Source organism: Dryobates pubescens, chromosome 23, assembly GCF_014839835.1.
Source record: "Dryobates pubescens isolate bDryPub1 chromosome 23, bDryPub1.pri, whole genome shotgun sequence".
Lineage (NCBI taxonomy): Eukaryota > Metazoa > Chordata > Aves > Piciformes > Picidae > Dryobates > Dryobates pubescens.
The window spans coordinates 14,428,204-14,443,623 of NC_071634.1; the positions used below are offsets into that span (position 1 = coordinate 14,428,204).

The following is a 15,420-nucleotide window of genomic DNA, read 5'->3' on the forward strand; positions in this document are numbered from 1 at the left end:
CCAGGTGAGGTCCCACCAGAGCAAAGTGGCAGAATCATCTCTCTGGATCTACTAGCAGCACATCTTTTGATGCAGCCCAGGATGTTATTTGCCCTCTGGGCTGCAAGCACAGCTCCAGTGATGGGGAAAATGCCAGTGCAGTGGGTAAAAATGCAGCCAGGGGCATAGCCAGAAGGACTGAGTGGTGTTGCAGTCCTTTCTGTCTTGGCTTTTAGCTTGAAAGAGTTTAAACCCTGTGGTTGGGATCAACTTAACAGCTGGGTTCAACCCTTCGTTTAAGCCCAGTGGTTGGGTTCAGTCCTTCATTTAAACCCTTTTGAACCATTCACTGAACAAAAGGTTGGACCCAACACTGCTGAACTCTTCACTGTGTGTGGGGTTAGTTCTCAAGTGCTTTTGCATGGGGAAAGACCTCAGTCTGGCCCCCTGAAGAGCTCTGCTGCTGTCTGCAAGATGTGGCACCTGCCCTGCTTGTAGCTAAATATTTCTGCTTCTCTCTGTTCTTCTTCCTCTACTCCAAGGTGGGCCTTAATGTTCTGATTCAGAGAGCAAACAAGTTTACTCCTGCCACTCGTCTCTTGATCCAGAGGTTTGTGCCATTCCCTGCTGTCGGTAAGGAACAACTCTTTTTGTCTCTATTCCAACTGCTGGCTGTAAACCTACCAATGGCTAACAGCAACTGGGATGGACACCTCACTGCTGCTTTCCTGATTTACACCATCCCTGCTGTGTCCCCTCATAGTGAATCCCTGAGTCAGTGTAGGCAGCGATGGGATGGTGCAGAGCTGGACATGAGCTGGCACTGTGCACTTCCTGCCCAGATTCAGCTGTGTCCTGGGCTGGTCACCAGCAGTGTGGGCAGCAGGGGGAGGGAGGGGATTCTGCCCCTCTGCTCTGCTGAGACCTCACCTGCAGTGCTGGGGCCAGGTCTGGCATCCTCAGCACAGCAGAGACATGGAGCTATTGGTGCAGGGACAGAGGAGGCCACAGCAATGATGTGAGGGCTAGAAGCCCTTTGCTGTGAGGCCAGGCTGAAAGGTTGTTCAGCCTAAAGAAGAGAAGGCTCCAGGGAGACCTTCTTGTGGCCTATAAGAAAGCTGACAGATGTTTTAGCAGGGCCTGTTGTGACAGGACAAGGGGTGATGGTTTGAGGCTGAAAGAGGAGATTCAGACTGGAGAGAAGGAAGAAGTGTTTTATGCTGAGGGTGGTGAGACCCCAGCCCAGAGAGCTGGGAGATGCCCCATCCCTGGAACCATTCCAGTTCAGGTTGTTTGGGGCTCTGACCGACCTGCTCCAGTTACAGATGTCCCTGCTGACTGCAGGAGGGTTGGAACTGGATGACCTTTAAAGGTCTCTTCCCACCCAAACCTTTCTGTGGTTCTATGATTCCTGTTTCAGCAGGAAAATGATGCAAAGCTGCAGGCAGAGGCAGCTCACAAGGTTTTATGGAGCTCTGCTTTCCACTCTCAAGCAGGTTAAAAATGCTCAGCATGGATTGGTCCTCGACCACCCAAATTCAAGAGCGTTTAATTTGCAGGATCTGGTTTGAATCACATCAAATCAAATCCTTAAGTACCTGGTAGCATTAGAGGGTATTTTTTACAATGAAAATGCAATGAAATGCTCCTGCTCTGAATATACAGATCAGACAGGCACTGATTAAAAACAGACCAAAGTGTGTGAAGAATTAAAGCTCCTGCTGGCTTGTTGGAGCACAGAATAAACCCTTCTGCAGTTTACCAGCTAGGGAGGGGACATGCTGCACTCTGCCTTTGCTGCAGTCCCTGGTTACAATGCTCTGCCAGTGCTGAGTTATTTTATCTGTGAAGGTAATTTTTTCTCTTAAGAGCTAGGGCAATATTTTATAGAAGCTTGTTTGTTGATAAAGGTGGTGTAAAAATTGTCCAAGCATGGGGGAACTCAAGAAACAAAAGGATTGTGTTCACTTTTACAGGTCCATTTTCATCTGTACTAATGGAAAACTTTCCCTTTAAGCTTTTTCCTTTGCTGTGCAAAAGCCACAGAGCTGCTTCCTAGCAGCTCACCCCCTCACCTGTACTGGTGCAGGGGTTATTCTTCCCCAGGTGCAGGGCTCTGTTGAACTTTGTGAGGTTCCCTCCACCCAGCTCTCCAGTCTGCCCAGGTCTCACTGAATGGCAGCACAGCCTGACAGGGTGTCAGCCTCTCCTCCCAGTTCTGTACCATCAGCAAACTGGCTGAAGGTCCACTCTGTGCTTTCATCAAGGCCACGACTGGCCCCAGTCCTGATCCCTGGAGAACAGGAATAGCCATGGTTGACATAAAGCAGAATGGGAGCAGCTGAGGGAGTTGCTTCTCTCAGACAAGCAGGCTGGACTTAGATTTTTAATATGAGACCTGGGGAATGAAGCCCTAAGGGGATGCTGAAACTTGGAAAAGCATCTAGCTGTGGTGGGAGCTTCAGGTCCATCATGAGCCTCGTGCTGGTGCAAGGCCAGAATCATAGAGTGGTTTGGGTTGAAAGGGACCTCCAAAGGTCATCCAGTCCAACCCCCTCTGCAGTCAGCAGGGACATCCTCCACTAGATCAGGTTGCCCAGGGCCTTGTTGAGCCTCACCTTGAATATCTCCAGGGATGGGGCCCCAACCACCTCCCTGGGCAACCTGTTCCAGTGTTCCACCACCCTCATGGTACAGAACTTATTCCTAAGATCCAATCTAAATCTGCTCTGCTCTAGTGTGAAGCCATTGCCCTTTGTCCTGTCACTGCAGCCCTTTGCAAACAGTCTCTCTCCATCCTTTTTGTAGCCTCTTTCAGATACTGGAAGGCTGCTATTAGGTCTCCATGGAGCCTCCTCTTTTCCAGGCTGAACAGCCCCAGCTCCCTCAGCCTGACCTCACAGCAGAGGTGCTCAATGTGTGCTCAATGTATGCTGAGTCTTGACTGATAGCTAGAAGGACGGGGCATTCGAGTGTTAAAACAAAAGAAGAAAGAGGGTCTCAACTTGCTTTAAATGAGATGCCTGCTTGCTTTTCTGTCTTGGATTAAGGAGCTGAAGTGTTGGTAACACAGATCTTTTGATAGATGGGAAGAGTGGTCCAGTAGTTTGAATATTAAAGAGAGAGACAGAGTGTGCGTGTGTGTATGTTCCTCTTATTCTCGAGTGTAAGGAGCATTTGTCACCACAAATCATCCTTGATTTGCAGGGAGCTGCATTCATATAGAGCTCACCACCCACCACCCTCAAAAAAATAAAAATTAGACATTTGTTATATGACATGAATTGAGATTAATTAGTGAATATTAACCCATCAGGCAGTACAGAAACACATTTTTGGAAGCAGCGGCACTCGCAGCGGCAGCGGGTTTGCTTTAGCTGGGGTTGGAAAGTTTGCAACAAAATGTGGTGGGGAGGGAGTGCTGGGAAATGCCAGGTTTGCAAACCTCAAAGTTCTGTAGGAATTAGCAGCTTTGCTTGGGAAAAAAATCTTAAGAAGTGCCTGGCCTCCCAGGAAGGATGTTTCTCAACCCCAACTCTTAGTGTGTTACTTGAGGAGCAGAATTTGGGGTTATCTGTGTTTAGTTTGGGGCCCTTCGCTGCAAGATGGATGCTGAGGTGCTGGAGTGTGTCCAAAGAAGAGCAGTGAAGCTGGTGAAGGGTCTAGAGCACAAGTCTGGTGAGGAGCAGCTGGGGTTGTTCAGCCTGGAGAAAAGGAGGCTGAGGGGAGGTCATTTTGCTCTCTGCAACTCCCTGAAAGGAGGTTGGAGCCAGGTGGGGTTGGTCTCTTCTCCTAAGGAAATAAGCACAAGAGGAAGTGGCCTCAGTTTGCACTTAGGGAGGACATGAGTAGCAATTTCTTCCCTGAAAGGGTTGACAAGGCCTGGAAGAGGCTGGCCAGGACAGTGGGGGAATCTCCATCCCTTCAGGGATTGGACAAAAATGTCAGGAAAAAGTATTTCCCTAATGTCCAACCTAAACCTCCCCTGGTGCAACTTGAGGCCATTTCCTCTTGTCCTATTGATCGTTACTTAGTAGAAGAGATCAACCCACACCTGGCTCCAGCTTCCTTTCAGGGAGTTGTAGAGAGCCAGAAGGTCTCCACTCAGCCTCCTTTTCTCCAGGCTATACAAAACCCAGGCCTCTCAGGTGCTCCTCTCAAGACTTGTGCTCTAGACTCTTCACCAGCTTCCTTGTCCTTCTCTGGACACATTCCAGCACCTCAGTGTCTTTCTTGAAGCGAAGGTCCCAGGGTGAAGCCTCCTCTCGGGTGAAGAATCACTCTGGAGGGCGGGAGCAGGTGCGGGTGGCAGCATCTGGAAATGCTTCCCATCAACACAGTCCTGATTGTGGCAAAAGATCCATTTGCAAGTAAAAGAAAACGATCTTGGTTCTTATTTTCCTCTAAAGAATCACATCTTTGTCTTGGAATAAGAGTGGCTTCTTGACTTGCAGAAACTTCTTGGCAGCCTGATGGAAGCGAAGCTGAAGGGCTGTCACGGCAAACAGAAGCCTGCCATTTGGTATTGTCCAGGCCTGCGCTGCTAATCATCCTGCTTTTTCTCATCCTCAGCTAGTGCCAATATCTGCAACGTTGTCCTGATGAGGCACACGGAGCTGGAAGAAGGAATTGATGTTTTGGACAACAATGGAAACATCGTTGGGTCTTCCAGAATTGCTGCAAGACATGTATGTGCTCCTGATCTTCCTGAGCAGCTTGGAGGCAGCTGACTTCCAGGCTCAACCAGGCCCACAGCCTTTAGGAATCAATTCCTTGAAAGCAGGGAATGGCTGAGGCTGCTCACCATGCAGGAAGGACAAAGCAGCACAACTTAATACCTGAGTTATACCTGCCCCATGTGGTCGTGTAGCCACCAAGCTGAGTGTGCTCGCTGGTGGCTGACCCGGAGGGGTTCAGAGTGACATCAGGAGGATCCTGGTGTATTACCCTGATTCTTTCACAGCCTTAGGATGTCTTTGTGGGAACTTGTAAGCAGTTGATGTTGAATGCAAAGCAAAGCTAGCTTACACCTTTTTCTAAATGAGGAAGGCTTCATTCCCAAGCTGAGGAGCTTTTTAACCCCCACCGTGGCGAAGCTGCGTTAACAATTGCCAGCCAGAGCTTTGCGAGCCAGATGTTTTCATCCTCATCCTAACACCTAGTTTGTTTTCCCCTCTAACCTTCCACTCTCTGCCATCTGCCTGCAATTATTCCCTTTTCTTCCTTTCTTCCAGAGTTTTGCCTTCTGAGCATCATCTGACTGTCTGAGGCATGTTGTTTCCAAGTGGGCTTTAATCTGAAATGGAAAGCATGTAGCGAAGCACACGCCCAGGCAGAGGAGTTAATAATATAATGCTTGGCATTTCTCTCACTCCTTCTGTCCAAGGCTCTTAAGGCACTTTGTAGACAGCAATTAATGTACAGATTTACAGTCCTCATCGAGCACTGGGAGATCTCTAATATCTCTCCATATTGTTGTTTAACAGGGAGATTAAAACAATCTGTTGAAGGGCTTGGAGATACTTATTTGAGCCAGTTTTCCTCACTTCCATTAACTGGCTTCAGGACCCAGCTTCCCCTCTCCATCCTAATGGCTGGGTTGAAGACAGCCAACGTACAAAATAAAGATTCAAAGGGAAGGAGATGGAAGTGTGAGTTAGGAGGAGTGCAACCAGCCAATCTGAGCCTTCTGACAACTTCTGCTCAGCTGCCATCTAATTCTGGGGCTTCTTTCTGAATAGCTCAGTACTGGGTTTTGTGGTGGAAAATTTGGCAGCTCCTTAGCATAAAACATCTGTGCTTCTCTGAGAGCACAGGGTCACAGGGTGTTAGAGGTTGGAAGGGATCTCCGAAGATCATCAAGTCCAACCCCCCTGACAGAGCTGGACCAGAGAATCTAGCACAGGTCACACAGGAACACACCCAGATGGGTCTTGAAAGTCTCCAGAGAAGGAGACTACACAACCTCTCTGGGGCACCTGTTCCAGTGCTCTGTGACCCTCACAGTGCAGAATTTCCCCCTCATGTTGAGGTGGAACCTCCTGTGCTGGAGTTTATATCCACTGCCCCTTCTCCTATCCCAGGGTGCAACTGAGCAGAGCCTGTCCCTGTCCCCTCCCTCTTGACCCCCAGCCCTCAGATATTTATAAACATTTATTAAATCTCCTCACCTTCTCCCATTTGCAAGGACTGAGTGCTCCCAAGCCTGCCTGTGTTGGCAGTGCTGTGTTAATGGTTGGACTCAATGATCCTATTCCAACCTAGATGATTCTGTGACAGAAGTTTCATCATTTCCATACAGAATCTGCAGCAGCCTCTGCCTAAGTCTGCCCAAGCCCCATGTGTGGTCCCAGTGCTTGAGGCATCACAGGTGGGTTCTGGCAAAGCTGATTGGATAAGAGAAATGAAGACTCCTTGGTAGATGACCCCACCATCTTCTCCAGGTCTCCTCTCAGGATGATTTAAACATGTCATGCTGCTTCATTTGCTGCTGCTTGAATCTTGCTGGGGGAAGCAGCAACCATAGCTCCACAGTTAGGTGTCTTCCTGGGAGAGGGGAGCCCTGTGTGTTACCATGAACCACCGGTGATTAAAATCCAGAAACAAGTTGTGGAGCAGGCAGTAAGGTGATGCAGTCCCTCAGCACACCACTGAAACGCAGTTTGGGGAGGAAGGGTTGAGGCTGCTGAGATATTGCTCCTTAGAACATCTTCCAGGTGGCTGTTTGGCTCTTTCTTTCTCCAAGCAGCACTAACATGTTTCCGTAGGAATATGACACTGGGGCACTCTTGGTCACATAAAGTGAAACCAGGGAAGCTCTTAGGTGTCTCTGTTTGTCCTGCTGGGTCTATGACAGCAAGGCTGAAAGGGGGGGGGGGGTGTTGATACATCCCCTCCCATGTGTCGCAGAAGAAGGGCCAGGCAAACAATTTGTGTGCCCACATGCTGATTTCTCCACCCAGCTACATCCTGAGATTGGTTTGAAACATGTTTGAGTTTGTTTGTTTGTTTGCTTTTCCTTTCCAGGCGCTGCTAGAAACGGCCCTGACTCGAGTGGTCCTGCCAATGCCTATACTGGTTCTACCTCCAATTATTATGTCCATACTGGAAAAGTAAGTAACTCTGTTCTGTAGGTCAGTGTGACCCCAAGCTCTCTGAACTCAGTGGGAAAGTGTCTATAGGTTTTCAGTCCGCATTAGAGCTGCCATGTGGAGTCAGACTGAGGGTCTTTGCTCCTGCTCAGCCAGTGATTAGGACTGTAGGGACTTGCTGACCACATGGCCCATCCAGACCACCGTGGCCACTGCTGGCCTTGCTTATGCCCTGCTGGAATTCACTTGTACTTTTTTTCAGTGATGTCCTGTGGCTTGGACTTCCTCAGAAGAGTATATGCATCACATGTTGTGCAGAAGTTTGTTCTCTATCACTGTTAAAGCCAGAATCTCTCTTGGAAGATTTCTCAATGGGGCATCAGTGCTAGGAGAGCTGGCAGGAAAGAGCTGGGTTACTATTTCATGTCTAATTATCTCCTCTCAGAGCTCTTAATAGCAAAAGAAAAAAAAACCCAAACAAACAAACCCCCCACCCCTGTTGCCCTCTCTGTTGTCATTTCCCACCCTGATTTCCATCACCTCTACTTTTTCTTCTGCCCAGAGATGCTGTGAGTCTGTTTGGAGCTTCTGGATGCTCCTAGCTCCTTAGGACGCTCATCAGCAGTTCATTTCTGCATGAATGATCCATGGGGTGGGGATCACCTTGCCAACCTCTGGAGACTGATTAGGGTATTGAAAGATGGAGGTGCTAAAGGGCTTGCTACCTTTGTCCAGACAGCCAAGCTGGAAGCACTCTTTAAACAAATCTGTTGATAATGGCTAAGCCACTCCTCTGACAAAGTAAATAGCAATTAGTACCATTAGGGATAACCCCTAGCTGTGGTTAGCCTTGTTTACCCTTGTAGAAACACCCCCGGGCAATGTTATGTCCTTAATGGAAGGGTCAGGGCTGCTCCTGTAGGTTTAGAGACTGATCTTTAACATCTGAGTTTAAACACACTGATGTATTCTAGTACCCCTCCAGCACCTGGAGGGGGTCACCAAGGCCTGGCTATGGGGAGGGCATACAGACTGTCTTTTGGGAACTCTGAAGGAAGTCCTTTCAGCCCTTTCCAGCCAGAATGCACTGGCTTGCTCTCTTTCTCAAAGGGACTGTGGTGGTGGTGGTGGTGGTGGCACAGTCTTGGTAATGCTGCATGCCACTGTTTGGAGATGGCTGCTGGACACACACGATGACAAGGGATGGATTCCAGTCACCCTGAAAATATTCCAAGGGCTGGAACACCTCTGCTGCGAGGCCAGGCTGAGGGAGTTGGGGTTGTTCAGCCTGGAGAAGGCTCCAGGGAGACCTTCTGGTGGCTCTTCAGTGCTTAAAGGGGCCAAGAAGAAAGCTGGGAACAGGCTTTTAATCAGAGCCTCTTGTGACAGGACAAGGGGTGATGGTTTGAAACTAAAAGAGGAGATTTAGACTAGAGACAAGGAAGAAACGTTTTACACTGAGGGTGGTGAGACCCCAGCCCAGGCTGTCCAGAGAGGTGGGAGATGCCCCATCCCTGGAAACATTTCAGATCAGGCTGAACAGGGCTCTGAGCAACCTGCTCTAGTTGCAGATGTCCCTGCTGACTGCAGGGGAGTTGGACTGGAAGAAAGGTCCCTTCTCACCCAAACCATTCTGTGATTCTATGATTTTTACTTCATGCTTCTCTTTGACAGTAAAAAGCCCTGCAGCCTGCCCTGGGCCCCGTGTCACCCACAGGATCCCCCCAGCAGGGCAGGTGCTCAGGACTGACCATGTCTTACTCTGGAGTACCTTACTCAGGGCTTGCTCAGTCACATGTATGAAGAGCAGGGATTGTCTCTGTCTTTGTAGCCCAGCATCTTGGCAGCTTCCCTGCTTCAAATTCAGATGCATGATTCCAGCCTTTATAATCCCATCAAAGCTGCTTTACTGTTGTCAGTTAGGAGGACTTCTGTTTTCATCTGTCCACATGCCAGACACTTCAGAAATGCCACTGATTTGTGATGTTCTTACCACAGAGCTCATTCTTTTTGCCTTTCTCTCTCTCTGAGGCTTCAGACCAAAGTGGCTGTGTGGGCTGGGGGCTTCATGCAGGCACTGGTTCCAGTCTAACCCTACACTGGTGTTTACTTCATCCAGAGGAGATCACCCCAGAGGGTAAACTATTTTATTGCTGCAATCCAGAGGAGTTTTGCAATCCTGGTTATCAACATGAACAGACAAAAATCTTTAATGTGCAAAAATGGTCTTAAAATTCTTGTCTGCAAAGGACACACTGAGGACTGTCATGGGTCGTGCTAAGCATCCACGAGCTTAAATAAAACTAGCTTGTACTGGGGAAAAACCCCAAAGGACTGGCTTGCATCAGCAATAGTATGACCAGAAGGACCAGGGCAGTGACCAGTACTCAGTGCTGGTGAGGCTACACCTCACATATTGAGTTCAGTTTTGGGCCTTTCACTCCAAGAAGGACATTGAGGTGATGGGATGTGTCCAGAGAAGGGGAAGGTCTAACGTAGAAGTCTTGTGAGGAGCAGCTGAGGGACCTGGGGTTGTTCAGCCTGGAGAAAAGGAGGCTGAGGAGAAACCTTCTGGCTCTCTACAGCTGTCTGAAAGGAGGTTAGGCCAAGGTGAGTTCAGTCTCTTCTCCCAAGGAGCATACTAAATGACAAAAGAAGACAGCCTCAAGTTGTGCCAGGGGAGGTTGGACATTAGGAACAATTTCTTCCCCTAAAGGGTTATCAAGGCCTGGTCCAGGCTGTCCAGGGTACTAGTGGACTCCACATCCCTAGTGGGGTAGAAAAGCTGTGTAGGTATGGTGCTGAGGGACATGGTTTCAGTGGTGCCAAGGGACAGTGAGCACAAACTGGAACCAGGAGGTTGGTCTGAACAGGAGGAAAAACTTCTTTGCTGTGAGGGTGCTGGAGACCCAGAGCAGGCTGCCCAGAGAGGTTGTGGAGTCTCCTTCTCTGGAGAGATTCCAAACCCACCTGTTCATTGGGATCCTGGGCAAGCTGCTGTGAGTGACCCTGCTTGAGCAGGAGGGTTAGATTAGATGATCCTCAGAAGTTGCTTTCAACCCCCACTGTGCTGGGATTCTGTGAGAACATCCCTGCCCGTGGCCAAGGGGGCTGCAGTCCTGGTGTCAGCTCAGAGGTCTTTTAAAGTTTTCTGCTGAAGGGCAGAGTCAGAGGTGAAAACTCGTTGAGGAAAAGACTGGGAGCATCTGGTGAGAAGTTTAACTTTTCTAGTTTGGTAGCATTTGAGTTAGCCTGGGGTGTTTTTAATGGAGTCAGGTGAAGGCATGGATTAGCAGCTCAGCCAGGGAAACCCTGGGAGCCCCCACAAATGAGAGGGACAAGAGTGACAGCTCCTTGTTTGGAGGCTGGAGCTCTGGGATCGGGAGTCACAATCCGGATCCTCTATCGAGTCGTCCGCATCCGAGGCCGCGGTGAAGGAGGACAGCGGCCAGGGGGCCGCGGGTGCGAGCGCCGCAGCGGGGCGGCAGCTGCCCCGGTGCCACGCGCTCCCAGCAGCGGTTGTCAGCTCCCTGCAAAACTCTGCCTCCCCCTCCTTGGCATCTCGGCATTCCAGAAAGTTTATTTTAAGTGGCCAGTTCCCGGTCGCCGTCTTTCCACTTGGATCCAGGTCTTTCCTCTCTCTCAGCCATCTCTCCATCTGCATGTTTTAACTCCCCCAGCTGCCTCTCTCGTCTCTTGTGCCATTTTTTTTCTCCTCTTCGTTTTTTTTTTTTTTCAGCTCTCTTGGCTTCTCTCTTCCCTTTTGCCTGCTGTGTATTTTAACTCCCAGGGCCGCCTTCCCTGCTCTCCAAGCTCCCTCCCACCGCCGAGCTCGGCGGCGCGCCGTTCCTTCCCCATGTTTCATGCATTTCCTGCTGCTTGGCCGCTCCCTTGCAGCAGCGAGCAGATAGCAGCAATGTTTATTTTCAGCCCGCATATGCCACGCGGGGAACACGGTGTCAGTTGTTTTGGGCAGATGTATGCTGGGTGAGGGTTTATAAATAATGTCCCTGCTGGCAGCTTTAATACCGGCAAGTCGCAGGTTCGCAGCAGCCAGGAGACAAAAGGAGTGCGCCCGGAGATGGGTGACGGAGCTGGCGAAGGGTCTGGAGCAGAAGTCTTGTGAGGAGCAGCTGAGGGAAGTGGGGTTGTTCAGCCTGGAGAAAAGGAGGCTGAGGGGAGGCCTTCTGGCTGTTGGAATGGGCTGCCCAGGGAGGTGGTGGAGTCACCATCCCTGCAGGTGTTCAAGAGGGGATTGGATGTGGCACTTGGTGCCATGGTTTAGTCATGAGGTCTGTGGCGACAGGTTGGACTTGACGATCTTTGAGGTCTCTTCCAGCCTTGGTGATTCGGTGATTCTGTGAATGTGCTGCCCAGGGAGGTGGTGGAGTCATCATCCCTGGAGGTGTTCTAAGAGGGATTGGACGTGGAGGTGTTCTAAGAGGGATTGGTGCCGTGGTTTAGTCATGAGGTCTGTGGCGACAGGTTGGACTCGATGATCTTTGAGGTCTCTTCCAGCCTTGGTGATTCTGTGAACGTGCTGCCCAGGGAGGTGGTGGAGTCACCATCCCTGGAGGTGTTCAAGAGATGCAAAGAAATGGGTTAAAGATGATGGGTCTCTGAGATCTCCCTCTAGAACCACAGGTATCCACTCAGCTCATGCCCAAAGGTGTTCAAGAGGAGATCGGACGTGGCACGTGGTGCCATGGTTTAGTCATGAGGTCTGTGGTGACAGGTTGGACTTGATGATCTTTGAGGTCTCTTCCAGCCTTGGTGTTTCTGTGATTCTGTGAATGTGCTGCCCAGGGAAGTGGTGGAGTCCCTAGAGGTGTTCAAGAGGGGATTGGATGTGGCATTTGGTGCCATTGTTTAATAGTCATGAGGTCTTGGGTGACAGGTTGGACTTGATGATCTTTGAGGTCTTTTCCAACCGTATTGATTCTATGATTCTATGAAGTTCCTGAAAGGACATTGGATTGAGCTGGGTGTTGACCACTTTTCCCACAGAGCCAGTGATAGGACAAGAGGAAATAACCTCAAGTTGTGCCAGGGGAGGTTTTAGGTTGGACATGAGGAACAATTTCTTCCCCATAAGGGTTGTCAAGCCCTGGAACAGGCTGCCCAGGGCAGTGGTGGTGATTCCATCCCTGGAGGGATTTTGAAGCTGTGTGGATGTGGTGCTGAGGAATGTGGTTTAGTGGTGACCTGGCAGGGCTGGGTAGATGGTTGGTCTCAATGATCTTAAAGGTCTTTTCCAACCAAAGTGATTCTATGATCTATGGGATGTAACTGGGAGCAGTCTTTAGGAGCTCCATGTCACAGAGATGTGTGGGAACAACTGCATGCCCTGGATCATGATGGACTTCTATTCCCTCAGACAGTTCCCTTTATTCAGATGCTTCTGAGAATCCTTTTGTCAGGCAGTTCTGATGAAATTTGGGAAATGGTGGAGGTTTCTCCCAGACATCATCCAAGAATTCTCCAGTAGCTTTGTCCACATTCCAACTCCTTGCAGAGTTGAAGCAGTGTAGACTACCCAGGTCTGTGTAGAGTGCAGTCTCAGGTTCCTGTGTAGGCTGAACTCTGTGGTGGAAGAGCCCAAATCTGGTGGCACGTGGATCCTGTGGTCTGGACAAGTGGTGGACAAGCTCAGGCCACCAGCAATATCTGCTGTAGACACTTGAAGGTAATGCCTGGCAGTGGAGGTTAAAGAATGTAAGCTCTTCTTATCTCCTTTTGTCATGTCTCTGCCACATGGGACAAGCAACCTCAGAGTTGTGTCTAGAGCACAGCAGAAGGTCTGAGAATGGGCTCCAGGAGCTCATGGGTGTTAGGCTAGACAAGAGGAGGCCCTAGTGCTGACTGCAATGTTTATGAAGGAGAGATACATCTGGAGCTGTTGGCAGTGGGCAAAAGGTGAGAGAGGAGTGAGGAGCAGGAGTATTTGTGTCCATAGAAGAGGAGCATTTCTGCTTGTTCTTCACCTCCACATCATCCTGGCCTTGTGGCAGAGCTGCAGGAGCAGGGTCAGCATCCTGAGTCAGTGTAGCCATGAGAAACAGAGATTCTCTTGGTGGGTAGCCAGTGCTCAGCCCATGCTTTTGTGGTGCTGGAAGGGTGTTTTCCTCAGCTTAAACCGCTGCAGAAGTGTGTGTGAGGTAGAAGACCCCCCTGGCCCTTGTGTTGTTGGCCTTCTGCTGGAGATACTCTCATTGTGACAGTGTGTGCAGGACGTTTCCTGCTGCTGCTCTCCCTCCTCTGAGGCGCAAAGTCTCTGCGTCCAGCTAAACCCTCGCTGGAGTTTGTTTAGACTAAGCAGCTGCCAGCAGTGACACCTTAAACTGCTGTGGCTGCTTGCAGAGTAAACATTGAAACTGCTCCTTTAATTATGTCAATCAAGCACAAAAATCCCCAAGCTCGCTCACTTTGCATCCAATGGGTCCTCTGGAGGGGGCACTGGGGCTGCAGCTGAGAGCAGGAGATGCTCCTTGATGGGGACAGCGGTGGCCTGGCTGGACAGGACAGCAGACAGAGGTGGAGGAATTTCTCAGCATTCCCAAAAGGACCCCAAATGGGTGAGAAGAGCTCAGAAAGACTCAGCAGATAGCAGAGACCCAACGGGCTTGATGAAGCAGAGATACAGTACGGGGCTGGCCTTGGAATGTTGAGAACCTCAGCCTCTGGAATCCTGGGGTAGTGCAACCACCCCAAAATTTGGGTGCAGATCAGAGGGATGTTTTGATCCCTGGGCTCTGGGGTGCCTCAGGACACCCAGAGCTTCATCCCCCAGTGCTTCTCTTGCCCTGCCGGCATCCTCGGCGTCTCGCGATGTGTGTATTAGCTTTGAACCTGTTTACACCAAACACTCCAGAAACCCCTCAGAATCTGTCAGCTGGGAGACTTTGGTTAACTCCTGTCATATTTAGCTTAGCATCTGACACCTCCTTCTAGACAAATACAGCTCTGGTTCACTGAACCTGATAACTCCTTTTTAGTACAGCGACTGACTTCCATATGGAATAAATTACAGCACCTCTCAAGAAACGCCAGAGGCAGCTGCCAAATTATGCAAAATTTAAACCACTAATGAACAATGTGATGAAAGTTGAATGAAGGTGTATTTACAAGAGCTACAACACACTGTCTCCACGGAGCAGATGTACTGTCTGCACAAGTGTGCATGTGTCTGTGTAGATACCTACCTACAGGCACGCTCATGCATATTGAAATGGTCCTCGTAAGGTCTAGCTGCTGAAGGTGTATCTGCGAGTGACTGCTGCCTAGCATCACAGAATGGTGGGGGTTGGAAGGGACCTCCAGAGATCATAGAATCATAGAATGGGCTGGGCTGGGCTGGATCTCCACAGGTCATCCAGTCCAGCCCCCTCTGCAGTCAGCAGGGTCATCCTCAAGTAGATCAAGTTGCCCAGAGGCCTGTCGAGCCTCACCTTGAATATCTCCAGGGCTCAAGTTTGTGCCCATTGCCCCTTGTCCTGTCACTGGGCACCACTGAAAAGAGCCTGGCCCCATCCTCTTGACCCCTACCATTTAGCTGTTATAGATAAGCATTGAGCAGATCTCCAAGATGGGACTGGTGAAGTTGGACTGTCAGGAGAGCTGAGGACAGGCTTTTCATCAGGGGCTGCTGCGACGGGACAAGGGGTGATGGTTTGAAACTAAAAGAGGGGAGATGTAGACTAGAGGGAAGTAAGACATCTTTTACGCTGAGGGTGATGAGATATTGGTCCAGGTTGCCCAGAGAGGTGGGAGATGTCCCATCCCTGGAACCTGGGTCAGGTTGGATGGGGCTCTGAGCAACCTGCTCTAGTTGCAGATGGCCCTGCTGACTGTAGGGAGGTTTGGACTAGGTGACCTTGAAAGGTCCATTCCAACCCAACACTATCTATGATTCTATAAGATAATCTTTCCTTTCCAGTGGGGGAGGGGGAGCTAATGGCTGGAAAGAGGGGTCTGGATTTTTTCACAGCTAACCAAAGGCAACATTTAATATTCTTCTGAGATCTGTGTGGAGAACAAGCATCCTTGGGACATAAGCAAAGTGGACCTCTCAGTGTATTATGAGTCATTTATTCTGAACCACACAAATTTGAGAATCTGAATCCCAATTAAGACATTACACTCCATGTGTTAATTAGTCCCCTCTCCTTTTTGAATCAAGCCTTAACTCTTCTTAATTAGGAGGTTAGCCCTTGTGATTTGAACTGGCCTGTGTCTGAAGCTCTCCTGGAAATCACACCTGGGGGCTGCGCTGGGGATCATTTCAAATTGGTTGAGTTTTTGCTTGGGTGATTATAAGGTCCCCAACAGGGTAGTAATTAAAGAGGGTGCA

At 49.8% G+C, this 15,420-nt stretch overlaps 1 protein-coding gene across 1 annotated transcript in view; it reads left to right on the forward strand.

Moving 5' to 3' along the window:
* The window catches only part of SFXN5 (sideroflexin 5), a 93,695-nt gene that overhangs the window by 53,832 nt on the left and 24,443 nt on the right, over nt 1-15,420 (forward strand). The window contains 3 exon segments of the mRNA XM_054172096.1: nt 522-612; nt 4,552-4,667; nt 7,006-7,091. Coding sequence (XP_054028071.1) covers nt 522-612; nt 4,552-4,667; nt 7,006-7,091 — 293 coding nt within the window.